We start from the raw sequence: 19690 nt of genomic DNA, 5'->3' as shown, positions 1-19690 counted from the left end.
GGGGGGGGGGGGGGGGGGGGGGGGGGGGGGGGGGGGGGGGGGGGGGGGGGGGGGGGGGGGGGGGGGGGGGGGGGGGGGGGGGGGGGGGGGGGGGGGGGGGGGGGGGGGGGGGGGGGGGGGGGGGGGGGGGGGGGGGGGGGGGGGGGGGGGGGGGGGGGGGGGGGGGGGGGGGGGGGGGGGGGGCGGGGGGGGGGGGGGGGGGCGGGGGGGGGGGGGGGGGGGGGGGGCGGGGGGGGGGGGGGGGGCGGGGGGGGGGGGGGGGGGCGGGTCGGGGGGGGGGGGGGGGGGGGGGGGGGGGCGGGGGGGGGGGGGGGGGCGGGGGGGGGGGGGGGGGGGGGGGGGGGGGGGGGGGGGGGGGGGGGGGGGGGGGGGGGGGGGGGGGGGGGGGCGGGGGGGGGGGGGGGGGGGGGGGGGGGGGGGGGGGGGGGGGGGGGGGGGGGGGGGGGGGGGGGGGGGGGGGGGGGGGGGGGGGGGGGGGGGGGGGGGCGGGGGGGGGGGGGGGGGGGCGGGGGGGGGGGGGGGGGGCGGGGGGGGGGGGGGGGGGGGGGGGGGCGGGGGGGGGGGGGGGGGGGGGGGGGGGGGGGGGGGGGGGGGGGGGGGGGGGGGGGGGGGGGGGGGGGGGGGGGGGGGGGGGGGGGGGGGGGGGGGGGGGGGGGGGGGGGGGGGGGGGGGGGGGGGGGGGGGGGGGGCGGGGGGGGGGGGGGGGGGGGGGGGGGGGGGGGGGGGGGGGGCGGGGGGGGGGGGGGGGGGGGGGGGCGGGGGGGGGGGGGCGGGGGGGGGGGGCGGGGGGGGGGGGCGGGGGGGGGGGGGGGGGGGGGGGGGGGGGGGGGGGGGGGGGGGGGGGGGGGGGGGGGGGCGGGGGGGGGGGGGGGGGCGGGGGGGGGGGGGGGGGGCGGGGGGGGGGGGCGGGGGGGGGGGGCGGGGGGGGGGGGCGGCGGGGGGGGGCGGGGGGGGGGGGCGGGGGGGGGGGGCGGGGGGGGGGGGCGGGGGGGGGGGGCGGGGGGGGGGGCGGGGGGGGGGGGGGGGGCGGGCGGGGGGGGGGGGGGGGGGGGGGGGGGGGGGGCGGGGGGGGGGGGGGGGGGCGGGGGGGGGGGGGGGGGGCGGGGGGGGGGGGGGGGGGGGGGGGGGGGGGGGGGGGGGGGGGGGGGGGGGGGGGGGGGGGGGGGGGGGGGGGGGGGGGGGGGGGGGGGGGGGGGGGGGGGGGGGGGCGGGGGGGGGGGGGGGGGGGGGGGGGGGGGGGGGGGGGGGGCGGGGGCGGGGGGGGGGGGGGGGGCGGGGGGGGGGGGGGGGGGGGGGGGGGGGGGGGGGGGGGGGGGGGGGGGGGGGGGGGGGGGGGGGGGGGGGGGGGGGGGGGGGGGGGGGGGGTGCGGGTGGGGGGGGGGGGGGGGGGGGGGGGGGGGGGGGGGGGGGGGGGGGGGGGGGGGGGGGGGGGGGGGGGGGGGGGGGGGGGGGGGGGGGGGGGGGGGGGGGGGGGGGGGGGGGGGGGGGGGGGGGGGGGGGGGGGGGGGGGGGGGGGGGGGGGGGGGGGGGGGGGGGGGGGGGGGGGGGGGGGGGGGGGGGGGGGGGGGGGGGGGGGGGGGGGGGGGGGGGGGGGAGAGGGCGGGGGTGGGGGGAGAGGGTGGGGGGGGAGAGGGTGGGGGGAGAGGGTGGGGGGGGAGGGGGAGTGGTGGGGTGGAGGGGGAGTGGTGGGGTTGGGGGAGGGAGTGGGGGGGTGAGGGAGTGGGGGGTGGAGGGGTTAGGGAGTGGGGGGAGGGAGTTGGGGAGCGGGGGTGAGGGGGTGTGGGGGTGAGGAAGTGGGGTGAGGGGGTTGGGGTGAGGGGGTGAGGGGCGGTGTGAAGACGGGAGTAAAGTTGGGAATGGAGGGGGGCGGGTGTAGTGGCCTCTCCTTCCCCAGCCTGGAGTCGGAGGGTGAGGTTTTGGGGGGGGGGGGGGGGGGGGGCGAGGTGAATGTTGCCTGTCCCCCGATCCCCACCTGGTGTTTTGCGGTGTCCGCTGATGACGGCCTCGCCGGTCGCTGGATGTAACCAGGTTGTTCTCTGCGCTTCTTCACTGTGTTTGAGAGAGAGGACACGGTCAGTGTATTTATAAATTCAAATGTTAGCTTTCCGTATCCGCCTCAGCCCAGCCGCCTCCGATACTCACTCGATGAAGAAGACCCGTCCGTCCCGTGTAACCCCATGCGACCAGGAGCCAGGCAGTCGGAGCCACTCGGACCTGTAATCCGCCATGTCTGAGAGCGGGGAGTGGGGGTGATCCCTGCGCGCTCCCGACGCAGCATTGGATCAGCCCCGCCCCCTTGCCCGCGGGCACGCGCACCGCCTCCAACCGTCATCGCACGCGCCCCTCTCCCTCACAGGTAGCCGCGGCCGCGCGCGCGAGGGAGGGAGTGGGCGGCGCGAGGACACCGGCCCGCTCGCGCTGACGAGTCACCGGCACTCATCGACCCCTCGGACATAACGCACAGCCAAGGGCAGGGAGCGTCACTGCCCACAGGTGACAGCAGCAAGGATATACCCTGTAGGTAAAGACGGCATACAGGTAACACCAGTAGGAACACTCCCTACAGGCAAAGCTGACAGGGACACTGTATACAGGTAACACCAGTAGGAACACTCCCTACAGGCAAAGCTGACAGGGACACTGTATACAGGTAACACCAGTAGGAACACTCCCTACAGGCAAAGCTGACAGGGACACTGTATACAGGTAACACCAGTAGGAACACTCCCTACAGGTAAGGCTGACAGGGACACTCCCTACAGGTAAAGATGGTAGAGACACTCCTTATAGGTAATGCTGGCAAGGACACTGCACACAGGTAACACCAGCGGGGCCATTGACTACAGGTAACGCCAGCCCATCCACAGGCGATTGTAGAGAGTAACGCTACAGGTAACACCGGGGACGGTCCCTAATGGTAACTCTAGTGGGGACACTCCCTATAGTTAACACCAGTGAGGACATTTCCTAAAGGTAATACCAGCCCGTCCACAGCCAACTGTAGTGAGGGACACAATGGGCAACTCAAGCAGGAACAGTCCCTTCATGTATCAATAGCTCATTAATGCTCAACCGTAGAGAAGTATATCCCATGTATGTAGTGCCAGCCTTTCCACACCCACTCTAGGGAGGGAAATTCTCTATAGATAACAACAGCCTATCTACACTGAACTGTAAGGAGGGACACTCTCTACAGATAATACCGGCCCATCCACACCCAATGAAGGGAGTGACACCAGTAACACCAGCAAATCTACACCCAACTGTAGGGTTGGACATTCTCTGGAGGTTATACCAAGCCAGCTGTACAACAGTACGGAGAGACACTCCGAATAGGTAATGCCACCCTATCCATAATCAATTGTAGTGATTTTCTTTAACACCAGCCTACACTCAAGAACACTCATTATAAGTAACTTTAGGTCATGCAATCTCAACTTGGGAGAGGAAGAATTCCTGTTGGAAACACCAGGCCATCTACATCCAACTTTAGCAAGTCGTGTTCCCTCAAAAGCAACTCCAGTCCATAAATACACATTTTCAGGGTGGAATACTCCCTATAGCTAAAACCAGCCCATACATAGGAACATTACATGTAGGTGACTCCAGCCCATACACACCCAGCTTCAGGTATGGAGACACACTGCAGGAAGCTACAGCCTATGATCACCAAGTTTTAGGGATGGACACTTATTTTAGGAAACTCAGACATGACTTTATTGAGAAGCACTTTGTGTCGGTAATCTGCCTATTATGAATGCGACTGTTTTAGGGATTTCCTGTAATGGATTATTCATATCTATTTTGGGAGGGCACGTAGATAAAGCATCCCCATACTGCATACAGAAGGGGAATCCCTGCAGCAAAATGACCAGCAGGTACCTACTATTGTGCACAATCTCGAATGATTGTGTCATTCTCCATGGACCAGGTAGGATGAGGTAGGTGCAAGTTTCTAAATTCACAATAAGCCCAGTGCACTACAGAATTCTTCAGAACAAGGCAGAAACCAGTCCATTTTCATAAGAAACCTGCAGCAAAATACAGCCCAGACAGATTGCTATACTGTAACTGACATATTTGTTGCACTTGCTGTTCCCTGACTGGCCTGTAGGGAGCAATAAAGTAAGTACAAAAAAAGAGAACGAAAGCAACAAGGTCCGCAACGTATTTTCAGGAGATATCAGTTACTGAAGGAACTTGACAACAGCTTTACTAAAGATAGTGTAAAATAAAATGAATTGTGGTCAATAATGCTTGTTATGGGCAAAACAACTGTGTTTGGCTAAGTAAACACTTGTTTTTTTAACATGTCACCTACTGTGAACAAGTCCATACTTCCCTGACTAGCACTAACTTGCAGGTTAACCAATTGCTGATATGTAAAGTTAACGCCATCTCCTGTGATTCTAAGTATCAAATACATTAAGTAATATGGGTTAATTTGCCCCGAGGTAATGAGATTTCTCTTTTCCCCACCCTTTCTTTGCATGTATTGCAATATCATCCATTTCTTTCCAACTCTATCAGAGGGGACGTAACCTGTTGACAAACATGATGATGCCTTTGTAGATGCCACACGCATCTTTGGAGGGATCCACTGGTCAGTCTGCAACATCTGAGACAGCCAAGGACAATTCACTGGTTGGTAACACATTTGAATAGGTACATCCTGCACTGCACCCAATGCGTTTTACAACAAACAGGCACAGGAGAAATGTGCAAATAACCATTTACAAAAGAGTAGCGCACTCAGGATGAAACTTCGAGCGAACGACATTATTGTTGTGCCAGGGTTTCCCAATATGTTGTGAAGTATGCAAGCAGTGCTGTCATGGAAAACTAGCAAGTTAATCATATTATTACCATTTGCGGTCAAATTATCATCTTTGCTGCAATGGCATTTCTTTACATATACGATTTCCACAACTAATAACTTGAATAGGATCAAAATTTCTGTATCTGAGAAAAAAACTTAAAGCTTTATGGTATTGCACAGGATTTATGGTACTGACTTAAGATTAATTGACCCAATGAGTTCAAACAAGTGTTTATGCTGTACTTGAGCATTCCCCCAAATGTGTTCCCAATGAAATCTATTATTGTAAATCTCTATTTCCTAACCCTCCATCTGCTTGTCTCCTTTCTCCTTAAATAAATGCATATTTTTCATTTAATCTACACTTTGTGATCTGAATTCCATGTTTTCCCTACTCATTTCGCAAAGAAGTTTATTATGAATTCCTATTGGATTTCTTGGTGATTATATTATTGATGGCCACTAGTTAAGCTTTTCCCTAAAAGACGGAAGATTCTCTCTGAATCCACTCAATCAAAAAAAGTTAATCAATCTACAGACTTCAATTTGGTCATCCTTCAACATTTATTTCTCAAGAGGTAGGAATCTCAACATAACAATCCTTTCCTGCCTGGTATCTTCCATGTAAAACTTCTCTGCACTCTCCAGTTCCCCAGTATCCTTTTTATAGTTTGTAACAAAATACAAGTTTAGCATAACTTCCCTATTCTCCAATTCTGTTCCCCTTTAAATACAGGTAGTGATCAGCGGTTCATGTGCAAGAAACAGATGTAGACATGTAAATATAATTTATGAAGAGTCTGATCTAGTAATTTGTTTAGTCATAGAACATGAAAGAATATTGCAAAGTGTTTTCTCCAAAGTAGAAAAGACAGGTTTACAATCTACCTGTTATAATTTCAATATCTATCACCAAATAAAACAGCTTGATAGTTGTCAGTCTTGAGCTTTGACAGTATTTGTTTAAGAATCAAGTTTGATCTGAACATTAGAGCTATTCCTTTCTTGAGTCTAAGTTTGTGTGGTGACATGCCCATTAGAATTGGATTGTGTAGACATTTTGGAGGATATAGTCAGTTATCATTTTCTTTGTCTACAGCATCAACACGGATGTTTCTTTCAGTTCACCTGACAATTATTTCTACAACATCTCATTAAAATTCTAGTGAATCTTCATTCGAATCCTAATTATTCAAATGATTGTCCTTACCATCTGAGACATTTAATTCTATCATCTCATCAACTGTTCCCATGCTACCCTTTCCTTGCTATACTTTTCCATTAATTCCATTCCATGCCTTATTGAAACAATCTCTCCAGCCAGGATAACTGATGTAGGAGAATCCTCAGAATACATGTGTTTTTTTGTCCCTCAAAGCACCACCAATCATCACTAGATCCATGACCATATTGGCTGTCCTGCACCTATGTCTATGTGCCTCTGGATGCAACAAGCACCAACCTTCAAATAAACTCCCAACAGTCATGACCTCTAAACCGATCAAAGCAGTCCACACAGTCAAATAATATACTTTTACTCCTGTAGATTAGGGAGTGCTATGACCATGGATCATAACTCTGGATCACCTGCAGACACAGTGAAGGTTTAATTCTAACACACTTTTTAAGAGAGAACTTCTGTAGCCAAGCAAATAACTGCAGACATAAATTCGGGGGGGAGAGAGAGAGAGAGAGAGAGTTCCTGAAACATCATATCTGAAGAAAAAGGTACCAACTGAACTGTAATCTCCTGGAAGTTATCTCAGCTAAGGACATGATGGGCGAAAAGTCCACATTCTGGGAGAGAATCATGGTTTGTGATTCCCCCTTCATGAATGCACAAGAATTAGATTAATAGCCAATTTAACACCAATCCACGTGTTTTTCTTGGAGGAAAGTAGGCTAGTGAATTGAGATGCTCATGTGCGCTCACTGGGTTTGAACACAAGGAGCTGAAAATGTGTTGCTGGTTAAAGCACAGCAGGTCAGGCAGCATCCAAGGAACAGGAAATTCGACGTTTTGGGCCAGAGCCCTTCATCAGGAATGAGGAGAGGGTGCCAGGCAGGCTAAGATAAAAGGTAGGGAGGAGGGACTTGGGGGAGGGGCGATGGAGATGTGATAGGTGGAAGGAGGTCAAGGTGAGGGTGATAGGCCGGAGTGGGGTGGGGGCGGAGAGGTCAGGAAGAAGATTGCAGGTTAGGAGGGCGGTGCTGAGTTCAAGGGAATCGACTGAGACAAGGTGGGGGGAGGGGAAATGAGGAAACTGGAGAAATCTGAGTTCATCCCTTGTGGTTGGAGGGTTCCCAGGTGGAAGATGAGGCACTCTTCCTCCAACCGTCGTGTTGTTATGTTCTGACGATGGAGGAGTCAAAGGACCTGCATGTCCTCGGTGGAGTGGGAGGGAGAGTTAAAGTGTTGAGCCACGGGGTGGTTGGGTTGGTTGGTCCCAGGAGGACCAGTTCCAATACCGTACAGCCCAGATGGCCTCCTTCTTCAAGGACCGCAGATTCCCCTCAGACGTGATCGACGATGCCCTCCACCTCCCGCTCCTCCGCCCTTGAGCCCCGCCCCTCCAACCGCCACCAAGACAGAACCCCACTGGTTCTCACCTACTACCCCACCAACCTCCGTATACAGCGTATCGTCCGCCGTCATTTCCGCCAACTCCAAACGGACCCCACCAGTAGGGATATATTTCCCTCCCTCCCCTATCAGCGTTCCGCAAAGACCACTCCCTTCGTGACTCCCTCGTCAGGTCCACACCCCCCACCAACCCAACCTCCACTCCTGGCATCTTCCCCTGCAACCGCAGGAAATGCAAAACTTGCGCCCACACCTCCTCCCTTACTTCTCTCCAAGGCCCAAGGGATCCTTCCATATCCGCCACAAATTCACCTGCACCTCCACACACATCATCTATTGCATCCGCTGCACCCGATGTGGCCTCCTCTATATTGGAGAGACGGGCCGCCTACTTGCGGAACGCTTCAGGGAACACCTCTGGGACGCCCAGACCAATCAACCCAACCACCCGTGGCTCAACACTTTAACTCTCCCTCCTACTCCACCGAGGACATGCAGGTCCTTGGACTCCTCCATCGCCAGAACATAACAACACGACGGTTGGAGGAAGAGCGCCTCATCTTCCGCCTGGGAACCCTCCAACCACAAGGGATGAACTCAGATTTCTCCAGTTTCCTCATTTCCCCTCCCCCCACCTTGTCTCAGTCGATTCCCTTGAACTCAGCACCGCCCTCCTAACCTGCAATCTTTCTCCTGACCTCTCTGCCCCCACCCCCACTCCGGCCTATCACCCTCACCTTGACCTCCTTCCACATCTCCATCGCCCCTCCCCCAAATCCCTCCTCCCTACCTTTTATCTTAGCCTGCCTGGCACCCTCTCCTCATTCCTGATGAAGGGCTCTGGCCCAAAACGTCGAATTTCCTGTTCCTTGGATGCTGCCTGACCTGCTGTGCTTTAACCAGCCGCACATTTTCAGCTCTGATCTCCAGCATCTGCAGACCTCACTTTTTACTTGAACACAAGGATACTGTAAAGGACAGTTGATGAAGCATGCACTAGTGACCTATGTGTTGCAGATAACGTGGCTCAATGTTCTCTCACTCAGAGTGTTAGAAACCAGATAGCCTGTAAGCCTGTCCAAAGGAACCAGGACAAAAGAATTTCAAAATTGATTGTTCAAGTATCACCATTACCACTACCAGTAATATCATCTATAATGGCAAGAATGTTCTATTATATAGACTTCTCAAATGATTCATAGACTAACCTGTTTTTGGAAACTTTTTTTTTGGAATTGCTTCTCATTTCTAATCTGTGTATATGTGTCCATTATTATTTATTCTCCCATTTACTAAATAACAAAATTATTTCTTAATCCAAGAAAACCTGGTTAACCAGGCTCCTTTTAAACGTAAATTCATTTGGTCTGATTGATAAGGTATCCTGTATAAATTACCTTTGCTGCAATCAACTATGGATGAGGAAGGTGAATAAGGAAGGGGAGCTACTTCATTTCTCCTGACCTAGAAGCTTAACAATTTAGATATCCTGTCTAGAACCATAATAACTCGGGGATCCTCACCTGGGGTCTGTCTGTAACAGAAGGGAGGGGCAGAAAGGAGGAAATCAGAGTTAACTATTCAACTCTGTACAGGACTGAATTCAATAATATGTCAGCGGAACACCTGATCAAAAATTACTCTAGTTTCTTGAGACTGAAAATTAAATACCCACAAGGTCAAAAGGATTAGAAGGATATGGGCCAAGTGCAGGAAAATGGGTTTAGCATGAACAGACATTTTGATTGGGATGGACAAGTTTGGGCCAAAGGGCCTGTCTCCATGCTGTAGGACTCTGACTCTATACCTTTACTTCACTTTAGATTAGATTACTTACAGTGTGGAAACAGGCCCTTCGGCCCAACAAGTCCACACCGACCCGCCGAAGCGCAACCCACCCATACCCCTACCCCTACATATACCCCTTACCTAACACTATGGGCAATTTAGCATGGCCAATTCACCTGACCCGCACATCTTTGGACTGTGGGAGGAAACCGGAGCACCCGGAGGAAACCCACGCAGACATGGGGAGAACGTGCAAACTCCACACAGTCAGTCGCCTGAGGCGGGAATTGAACCCAGGTCCCTGGCGCTGTGAGGCAGCAGTGCTAACCACTGTGCCACCGTGCCGCCCGTAACATAAAAGTCCACATTTCAGTGAACATAATCTCTAAACCTAAAATTCTTTCTAAGGTGGATCTACCCAGATAAAGACACAATCATAATCTTTCCTGTATCCTAGAATTTAAAGTTCTATTTCCAAATATATATCAACAAGACAACATCAAATGCATTACTGCTCAAATAGTAGTGTCCGTGGCTAATGCAGTCTTGTTTGAGGATAGGTAGATGTTGTAGACCTACCAGGAATTGGATTGAGATTAGACAAACTTACATTTAAGTGCACCCATAAATGAAATATGTTTGACTATCAAAGAATATGATTATGCTGAACTAATTTTAGAAGTGTAAGATGGCAGCCAAGAGTCCAATTCATGGTGGAAGTGTGATACCAGCTGCATTGGATTAGGTCCTTAAGTAGCCATCCACACGTATGCTTGAAATTGTCATTTGGCTCATTGCATTTGCAAATCAGGTACTTAACACACATTGATCCTTTTCCTAAATTAGACTAGGAATGATCACATCATGTGTCTACATGCTATGGTCAGTTTCTTCAATCGCTCAGAAGTCAAACTAGAAGTTCTTAAAAGTACCATTGGTGGCTACCATCAACGAGAAATAATTAATGTTTTTACTCATCTCATAATGGTCACTGTTCATCCCACTTCCATGAGGTTTCTGGTCTAGCATTCAAGCCGCCAGTATTGCTGTTTTGTTGTGCACAAAATTGGTTGCTGTATTTGCCTTTCCACCAATAGGAACTGTATATCAAAAATACTTAATTATTTGTGAAATGCTATGAGGAAGTGACAAGTCTCAACATAACTGCAAGTCCTTTATTAAAATTGGTGACTGAGTGCTTGCCTTCATTCGAAGAAGATTATTTTCAAATAAACAAGTACAGAAAAGATCAATGCATGATGATGTGGAGGTGCCAGTGTTAGTCTAGGGTGGACAAAGTTAAAAATCACAACACTAGGTTATAGTCCAACAGGTTTATTTGGAAGTGCAAGCTTTTAGAGGAGTAGCGATCCGAAAGCTTGTGCTTCCAAATAAATCTGTTGAACTGTAACCTGGTGTTGAGTGATTTTTAACAATGCAGGATGTTTATAAATTAATTGACATATGCTATTTAGAGTTAAAATGTATCCAGTTGGAACATCCTGTATAACATAAAACAAGGCTGATAATAAGCAATTTGCAAACAGCAACAGGGTTGAATGACGAGTGCATGCGTTTCCAGTGCATTTGGCATGCATTCAGCAAGAATGTAGTGTGAGCTAAAGTACCCAAATGTGTTAAGAATCATATTTTTAAAAATGTGCATCATTCATTTCATTGATGAACCAATTATAAGTAACAATGTGCTGATTAATTGGTCAAACAATTAAAAACATGGTGATTTGGGGGTAGAGGAAAAAGTAACGTTGATGATTTGGTGGTGGTAAAAAGAATGCAGTGTGTGAAATAATGTTCTAATGCAGCTTCATTTGTGGGAGTTGGGATGATTGCTCCTGTAGTTCAGTATTTGGTCTGTATGTGTTATTTTCCTGTGGACGTTGGTTTGAAGTTTGCTATTGGCTGTTTGCTCCACTGTGACATCTCAGAATGGCAGTTTGTTATTGTTTTCCTCCTCTTTAGTGAATTTTATGCCAATAAGGATGTTATTGATGGTCTTGAAGGTTTCCTGTAATTTGTGTTGTTTAGTGATGACAAAGAGGTCATCCACGTAGAGAACCCAAAGTTTGGGTTGGATGGTTGGCAGAGCAGTTTGTTTGAACTTGAAAGACTCTACAGAGACAACAAGCAAAGCTAATGTCATTTACAAAATATCTTGCAAGAACTATAACAAACACTACATTGGACAAACAGGCAGAAAGCTAGCCACCAAGATACGTGAACATCAACTAGCCACAAAAAGACAAACATCTTACTAGTATCCTTACATACAGATGAGGAAGGATACCACTTTGACTGGAACAAGACATCCATCCAAGGATAAGCCAAACAGATATATGCACGAGAATTCCTTGAAGCATGGGAAATGATGTCACCGACCCAAGGAAACCTTAACCTGTAAATAGAAAGTGGGTCACCAGAGGCACACTGATGATGTTACCTAGTATGGTGATGAAATGTCTGAAAATGAACCTTCCAGCTCAGCAAGCAAATATACATCCAGAACCTCAACCTGAGCTATAAATCTTCTCAAAACTCGCTAATATTCAGAGTTGTATATAAGGATGATTAAAGGGCAGCCTCACACACAGATACAAAAATAAGATACACATGTTTGCTTTTGAATATCTACATCAGTATACCAGCAACCTTTTTGAATAGTTACTTTTCCAACCCTTCTGTAACAGTACATCCAAAGTAATTGATCTGCTCAGCAGGGTTAAGATACAACATTCAAACAAGTTGTCATTCATTTCAATGAGTTAACAATTTGTTTCAATTTTGTTTCTCATTTAACCTTTCTATGCTGGAAAAGAAGGTTTGTAGGCTACTGAAAGATTGGAGAATAGGGCAAGCTAAACTGGTCTTTCACAGATCTGGCTTGAGCTCAACAAGCCAAATGGTTTATTTCTGTTCTGTAATCAGCCTGTGTCCTCATTCATGATTCATGTTTAGTAGCTTGATTTTAACCATTGTGCATAAGCCATAGCTAAACACTGCAGTGTGAGAGAACAAGAATACTAACACCTGTGATCATTTCAAAGAGCAAGTGAAAAACAATTTCCTCCAATCACTTAGATTTGCTACTTAATTATGCCAAGAATCAGTTTAGTGTTTTTTGCATCACACAGGAACAACATCTGTTTAAAAATGACTAAAATAACAATTTCCACACTGTAGAGTCAATTGGTACTTTTTGCAGAACGTTATGAATTCTAAAATTTGCTTAACTAAATAGTACTTTGCTCTGTAGATGATATATTATAGACTTCTGAACCTAGCATATCTCCATGTAAGTGTCTGTTTTTGTTTTATCAATGGTTCCGTTTTTGTTCATTTTCGTTGCCTGTTTGTATTGATTTGTGGTAAGATAATAATCAAAGTCGCTTTTGAATGCTACTTCTGTTTTCACTAGAAATGTACGTAGTCACCTGATTTCCAGAATAAATTTCAATTTTCAATGCCTGTTCAAAGTGTTTTAATATGCAACATTTTAAATTATAAAGCATAGGTAAGAACTTGTTTGAGGTTTCTGCAGGTAAATATGGCAAGCAAAGAGACTTCCAAACATGAAGCTCAAGAACAGTATTCATTAGGAAGGCTACTACAGCATACTATAGTCAAACAGTTCAACAAAATGATTTTCAATGTGAAAAAGCCTGGGAGATTATCATGTGTTAAGCTCCCTAAAATAGGTTATTCTATTTGTTATTAAATGTGATTGATCTACAGAATATACATCTGTTGACTCAGAATTATCTTGTGGAGGCTATGCCTTTTGCTTGATCTCTCTGGATTGAGGTGACTTACTTTCAATCTGTTAGATAGGTTTGAGGATGGTTGCTAAGTCCAAGGTGCAATCTGCAGTCTCTGCTGCATATGGTTCTTGAAGCTTTGAGCAGATGAGTTATTCTCGCATTCCCTCTGATGCCTCAACCTTGCCCCTACATGCTCTTGTCAAAGTCTATCAATGTTGTAGGTGCCTCACCAAACATGCCATCTCTATCTCAGTTAATCACAAAGCAGAATCTGCTATGATTCAGCAGTTATGTTTGTGAAGATGGTTTGAATATGTCCCTGAAGTGTTTCTGCTATCCTCCTTTGGCACCTCCTACTGTGGCCAAGTTCCAAGTAGAGCACTTGTTTTGTGAGTCTGGCATCAGACATGCAAACAGCATTTCCCACTAAGTGGAGTTGGTTTTGAGTGATTAGTTGGCTTGAGGAGGACATTCTACTGGAGTCAGAAGCTCTGCAAAGGCATTGCTGGCACTACTTCTCTAGCAATTAAATCCATCGTCCAAGTTTGTGCAGCAAATAGGAGCATGAGGATGCTGCACCTGATAAACCGTGTCTTCTGTACACCCTTGTCATCAAGTATTCTCTTCCTGCATTGTCCAAAGGCTAAGCTGACACATTGGAGGTAATGATGAATTTTCTCATCCATGTCTACCTTTATTGAGAGGAGGTTCCAAGATACAGAAAATGGTCTATATTTTCAAGCAGCTCATTGTTGATCTTAAATGATGAGAAGAGTTTTGCTGGAGTGGTTGGTTGGAAAAAATTCTTAGTTTTTCAGGCAAGAAGTTAAAAGGTCATTTTTTGATATGCTTCACAGAAGGAGTCAACAATGACTTGGAGCTTAGCATCAGAGAAAGTACATATACATACATACACACAAATATCATCTATATAGTGAAATTCTATGACCGAGGTTGGAGTTTTGGAGTTTTCATTTTGGTTTGTATATGGCACAGGTTGAATAGTTTCTCATATGTTCTGTAGATCATGTCCACTAGTATGGACATGACATGCAATATCATATGAACAAAATGGGAAAAAAAAAGTTAGTGCACTGACATAGCCTTGTTAATCCCAGTTTTCACTGAGATAAGGTTTTCATTCATAAAAATCACAGTTTACATCACTTAAAGGAGTAGAAAAAGGATGTTGACAAATTTCAGAGGAGTGCACTGCATTAACTTGCATGGCTGTCAAATGCTTTTGTGGTATCAAAAATAGTCATTTTTACAATGATTAATGTTGTTAATTTCACCATTCTTGCATTTGTCAGTTGGAGAAGATCATGTCTGTGGTGTCTCTCAATGGGGAGAAAATGAACTGTGATAGTGGGAGGAGTTGCTCAACCACTTAAGGAGGATCATTCCTGTGTCAAACAGCATGGACTCTCATCTTATCATTTCTGCAAACAAACTTTTCTCCCTTCTTGAAGCTCTGAGTACAAGAGCAGTGGAGTCTTGTTGTAACAATTATATAGAAACTTGGTTAGACAAAACCTGGAGTACTATGTGCAGTCTGTGGAGACAATACAACAATTGATCACTAGACTTGTTCCCAAGATGGCAAAATTGTCCTATGAAGAGCAAATTGGGGAAACAGGGCCTGTTTCTTTAGAAGTTTGAAGAATCAGAGGTAATCTTACAAAAACTTACAATTACTTAGAGGAACAGACAAGACAGATACAATCAAGATGTTTTCAAGGGTTGGGAAGTGTAGAACCAGGAGGCACAATTTAAAAATAAAGGGGATGCCATTAAGGACCGAAAGGAGAAGAATTTTTTTTCATTCAAAGCGTTCTGAATTCTGGATTTCTTTGCCCAAGAGGACAAAGAAATCTATGTCTTTGTGTATATTTAAAGTCGAGGTTGATAGATTTTAATTACCAGTGACAGAAACAGTTTTATAGACAATGTGGGTAAAAGACATTGAAGTGTTCAAACATCTATGATCGTATGAAATGGCAGAACAGGCTCAACAGTCTAAATGTTCTACTCTTGTTCTATGTTCCTCTGTTCCTACATGAGTAAATGTTTTTAAGATGAGGAAACCCATGTCAATGGCTCGAATTTTGAAGGGTTAAGAGTTAATGAGGACAAAACTGCCTGTATTTGTCATCGTTATTCTGCTGAAACTGACAGCAACCTCTGGAGTCCATGCATGCAGAGAATAATGTCAAAATTCAGAAGTTGCTGTCAGTCTCTTGCTATACTCTGCAGAAGGTGCACAGTTGAAGTTAGCCCAGAGAGCAATTTCTAAGCAATTATAAACTCCTGAAAATTTCCACCTGATTTTTGTTAAATCTAATCAACAGTTCAGAGATGTTATTGCATATTTCTGGAACATGTAGAGATTGAACCTGTGTCGGCTGGTTGAGAGATCGGGACACTATCACTGTGCCTCAAGTGCCCTAATTATCTATTGTTACTCTTTGTTTCAAAACATTAAAAGTCGTTGAATTAATTAATTCATTAATTAATTTTCACAGTATATCTGTTTTGTAAATACTGTTCTGTACCCTCATTGTGCTTGGAAGACTAAATTACCTTTGTGTAAAATCAGTTTTCTCCATTATGAGAAAAGCACTTTTGAAATGATGAAAAACAAAATTGTTAGAACAGTTTTGCTTTATTAATCACCCATATTTCATGATTATTTAAGTTTGTTATCTGAAAATTTAAACTCATTGTCTGCCATCTCTGATTATGTAAATGTGATTGGCTGTTTAGTCTAATTGCTGACATTATTGCTGCTTGATGTCTGAAAATCCCCCAAACTTTGCACTTGATTTATACTGTCATTGGAAAAGCAAAGTTTGCACCAGAGAGATCATTGGATCTTCGTGGGCAACTTTCTTTGAGGTCTGAGTTGTGCACCTTTGCATTTTTCACAACATTCATGAAGGAATGAAAAGAAAAATCTTGTATTCACGCAGCCACCTTTCACATTGTAAAAATGTCCCAAAAGTATTAAACAGCATGGCATAATCCATTCAGAATCAAAGGCGTGCACTCTCCTGTCACATAGTTTAACTTTTGAATGAGTCTTCTCCTTTGTGAATATCTTGCCAAGAAAGAAGTGCTGTAAAATTTCATACAAACAAACAAAAATGAAACACAAATAGGCCACTCAGCCCTTCAAGAGTGATCTGCCATTCGATAAGATCATGGCTGATCTGATTTTAACCTCAACTATATATTCCTGCATATCCTGTTTGTTTTAAGCAACACTGTCTTGTTCTACTATACTAGAGGATCTGAAACATGTGTCTCTTATCTGTCTCATTTAATTTCCTATAACTTATAATGCCCTGGAGAGGGAGAAGCATCACTTTGGCACATACATTACAGTCTGGAAGCAGTCACCTGCAATGAAGAGTGGATTGTTGTGGGCTTGGTATCAAGGAGTGCTTAAAGTCAGGTTTGTGAAGCTCTTCATCTCCAACTGCTGCCACAACATTGACCAACTCAACCAGACAGAAACTGGGCAGATGGAAGCTACGGTCGCTCTCCATCGCAGGAAAAAACCTGGTCATCAGGTGTGAGGCACTGTCATTGCTATTATATGTGGCACAGGTCTGGCCTATTCCCAGACCTGTGCCGCTGCAGTCAACCGGGCCATCTTCCAGTTTATATGGAGGTCAAAGATGGACCGGGTCCAAAAGGACTCGCTGTACAAAGATCTGGAAAACGGGGGAAAAAACACACCCAATGCCACCCTCACCCTGATGGTCACCTTTGTGTGTGGCTGCATCAAGCTGTGCGTGGATCCCCAGTACACAAACACCAAGTGTCACTACGTACTGAGGTTCTATCTGTCCCCAGTGTTGGGAAGGATGGGCCTGGCCTCGCTGCCGCGGAACGCTCCAAGTAGTTGGACCGTTCCATACCACCTGTCCTTCGTGGAGAAGTTTATGAAGAAAAACACCTTTGACCACAAGTCCATCAGGAAGTGGTCAGCACGTAGTGTCCTTGAGACCCTTTGGGAAAAGGAGAGGGTGGATCCTGTCGAGCAGTTCCCTGAGCAGACTGTCAAAGCCATTTGGCAGAATGCCTCATCGCCAGAACTTTCCAAGAAGCACCAAGACATGGCTTGGCTGGTGGTGAGAAGGGCTCTGCCTGTGAGATCCTTTATGCATACCCGGACTCTCAGCCGCACCGCACGCTCCCCTCGAAGCGGATGCGGTGGGGACGAGACTGTCACACACCTTCTTCTGGAATGTGCCCACGCAGAAGAAATCTGGAGAGGAATGCAGTGGTGTTTGTCGAGATTCATCCCAAGCAGCGCCGTGACGCGGGACTCCATGCTCTATGGCCTGTTCCCCGGGACGCACACCGAGACAAACATCAACTGTGTCTGGAGGATCATCAATTCGGTGAAGGACACTCTCTGGGCGGTCCGAAACCTGTTGATCTTCCAACCGAAGGAGTTGACCCTGACTGAGTGTTGCAGACTGGCACATTCCAAGGTCCAGGACTACGTGCTGAGGGACGTAGGGAAAGACCACCGTGCAACATCTGCCTGCCTAAAGAAGAACAGGGGGCCCGCGCAGTCATTTGGGCTCTGCTGACGCCTCAGCTAAATATATGGGCATATGATTGGCTGAACTGGTCCTCACCCTCAAAAACCTCTCCTTTGAAGAAAACAAATTTAAAATTAATTAAGTAAAATAAGGATAGGGGATCAGGTGATGTGTTGTTTCAGCATGATGTAGGAGCTGATGGACACCATTTGGTTCCCAGTGACCATGTCTGTGGTAAATTTTGGTTGCTGGAAGAACTCCGGCTCAGAGTCGATGAGCTGGAGTTTGAGCTTAAAACGTTGTGACACATCAGGGAGTGAGAGAGTTACCTGGATGCTGAGTTTTTGGAGACAGTCACATCCTTTAGACAAATTAACTGGAGTTCAACCAGTGGTAGGGGACAGGAGGATGAGGCTGTAAGTGAGGCAGGTAGAGGGATGCAGGAGGATCAGCCCCTGACCTTGTCCAACAGGTTCAAGATTTTCGCTCCCTGTGTGGACGAGAATGGGGACTGCAGGGAGGATGAGCCGACTGACCACAGAACCATGGTGGAAGGAGCCATTCAAGTTGGGGGAGAGAAGAAAAATGTTATAATTGGGGATAGTATAGTTAGATGCATAGACACATTTCTCTGTGACCAGGACCGAGAGTCCCGAAGGTTGTGTTGCCTGCCTGGTGCTCGGGTTCTAAATACCTCATCTGAGCTGCAGAGGAACTTGGAGTGGGAGGGTAAAGATACCAATAGGTACCAATAACATAGATAAAATGAGGCAGAGATTCTGCTAAGGGAGAATGAACAGCTAGGAGCTAAGTTAAAAAGCACAACCAAAAAGGTAATAACCTCTGGATTACTAAATGAGCTATGAGCTAATTGGTACAGGGCCAATAAGATTAAGCAGACAAATGCATGGCTCAAAAATTGGTGTGGGAGAAATGGGTTTGAATTCATGCGACATTGGTACCAGTACAGGGGAGAAGAAACACTCTTCATATGAATTGTGCTGGGACCAGAGTCCTAGCAACTGTTTCCACACTGTTAGTAATCTAATCTAAACTCGTATAAGGGCTTTAAACTAAATAAGCGGGGGAGGGCTCAGTTATTGGGCAAAGAAAGTAAAGGAGGAGGTAAGAGTGCAGAATTCAGGAGAGGTTATTAAAGTCTTCAGCACAGACACAAATTGGAGAGAGTGTGTGGAAATGGTTAGCAATCAAACTTCAAGCACACTGGGCAAACAAATGACAATGAGAAGAGGGATAGTTAACACAGGACTGAAGGTGTTATAACTGAATGCACACTGTATGAGGAGATAAGGTAAATGAGCTTGTGACAAGTATGATGTGTGGCACAAAGGGATCAGAATTGGGAGCTAAATATTCAAAGTTGCACATCCTATCGAAAAGATAGGCAGGCGGTCAGAGGGGATGGCATTGCCTTATTAGTAAGAAATTAAATTAAATCAATAGGAAGAAACAAAGTAGGGTCAAATGGTGTAGAATCTGTGTGGGTAGATTTGAGGAACTGCAAAGGCGAAAAGATCATAGTTGGAGTTATGTACAGGGCTCCAAGCAGTACTCGGGAGCTGGGGCACAAGATACACCAGGATGTGTAGGAAAGGCAAAGTTACAGTGATCATGGGATTTCAATATGCAGGTGGACAGGGAAAATCAGGATGGTAGTGGATTGCAAGAAAAGGAATTTGTGGAATGTCTACGAGATAGCTTTTTGGAGCAGCTTGTGGTAGAGCTCACTATGGAACAGGCAATCCTGGATTTAGTGTTGTGCAATGAGGGGAACTTGATAAGGGAGCTTCAGGTGAAGAAACCAATAGCAGGCAGTGATCATACATGATTGAATTTACTCTGCATTTTGAGAGGGAGAAGATAGAATCAGAGATAATGGTATTACGGCTGAATAAAGGCAACTACAGAGGCATAAGGGAGGAGCTGGGTAGAATTGACTGGGAGAGGAGCCTACCAGGACCAAAGTGGAACAGTAATGGCAGGAGTTTCTGAGGGTAATTCAGGACACACAGCAAAAATTCATCCTGGGGAAAAAGAAGCATGATACAGGGAGGATGAGGTAACAATGGTTGACCAGGGAAGTGAGGGGTATCATTAAAGCAAAACAGAAAGCAAAACTGACACACAGTGGAAAACCAGAGAA

The 19690-nt window shown here is 47.9% G+C and overlaps 2 protein-coding genes across 4 annotated transcripts in view; one reads left to right on the top strand and one right to left on the bottom strand.

Moving 5' to 3' along the window:
* The window catches only part of plekha5 (pleckstrin homology domain containing, family A member 5), a 341912-nt gene extending 339528 nt beyond the window's left edge, over positions 1-2384 (bottom strand). For 2 of the 3 annotated variants that reach the window (XM_060842969.1, XM_060842970.1), the window contains exons 1-2: positions 2143-2382; positions 1973-2049 (exon numbers count right to left, since the gene is read on the bottom strand). In XM_060842969.1, coding sequence (XP_060698952.1) covers positions 1973-2049; positions 2143-2228 — 163 coding nt within the window. In that variant the 5' untranslated portion in view covers positions 2229-2382. Of the gene's footprint in view, positions 1-1972; positions 2050-2142 lie in introns of all 3 variants that reach the window. The other variant, XM_060842972.1, reaches the window with a different exon arrangement.
* A 50-nt stretch (positions 2385-2434) lies between these two features.
* LOC132826927 (1-phosphatidylinositol 4,5-bisphosphate phosphodiesterase zeta-1-like) overlaps positions 2435-19690 on the top strand; it is a 146114-nt gene continuing 128858 nt past the window's right edge. Inside the window, exon 1 of the mRNA XM_060843229.1 lies at positions 2435-2521. The gene's annotated coding sequence lies outside the window, so the exon portion shown is untranslated. The remainder of the gene's footprint in view (positions 2522-19690) is intronic.

The sequence above is a fragment of the Hemiscyllium ocellatum genome, chromosome 23, assembly GCF_020745735.1.
Source record: "Hemiscyllium ocellatum isolate sHemOce1 chromosome 23, sHemOce1.pat.X.cur, whole genome shotgun sequence".
Classification (NCBI taxonomy): Eukaryota; Metazoa; Chordata; class Chondrichthyes; order Orectolobiformes; family Hemiscylliidae; genus Hemiscyllium; species Hemiscyllium ocellatum.
This window is presented reverse-complemented; position numbering and strand designations above follow the sequence as displayed.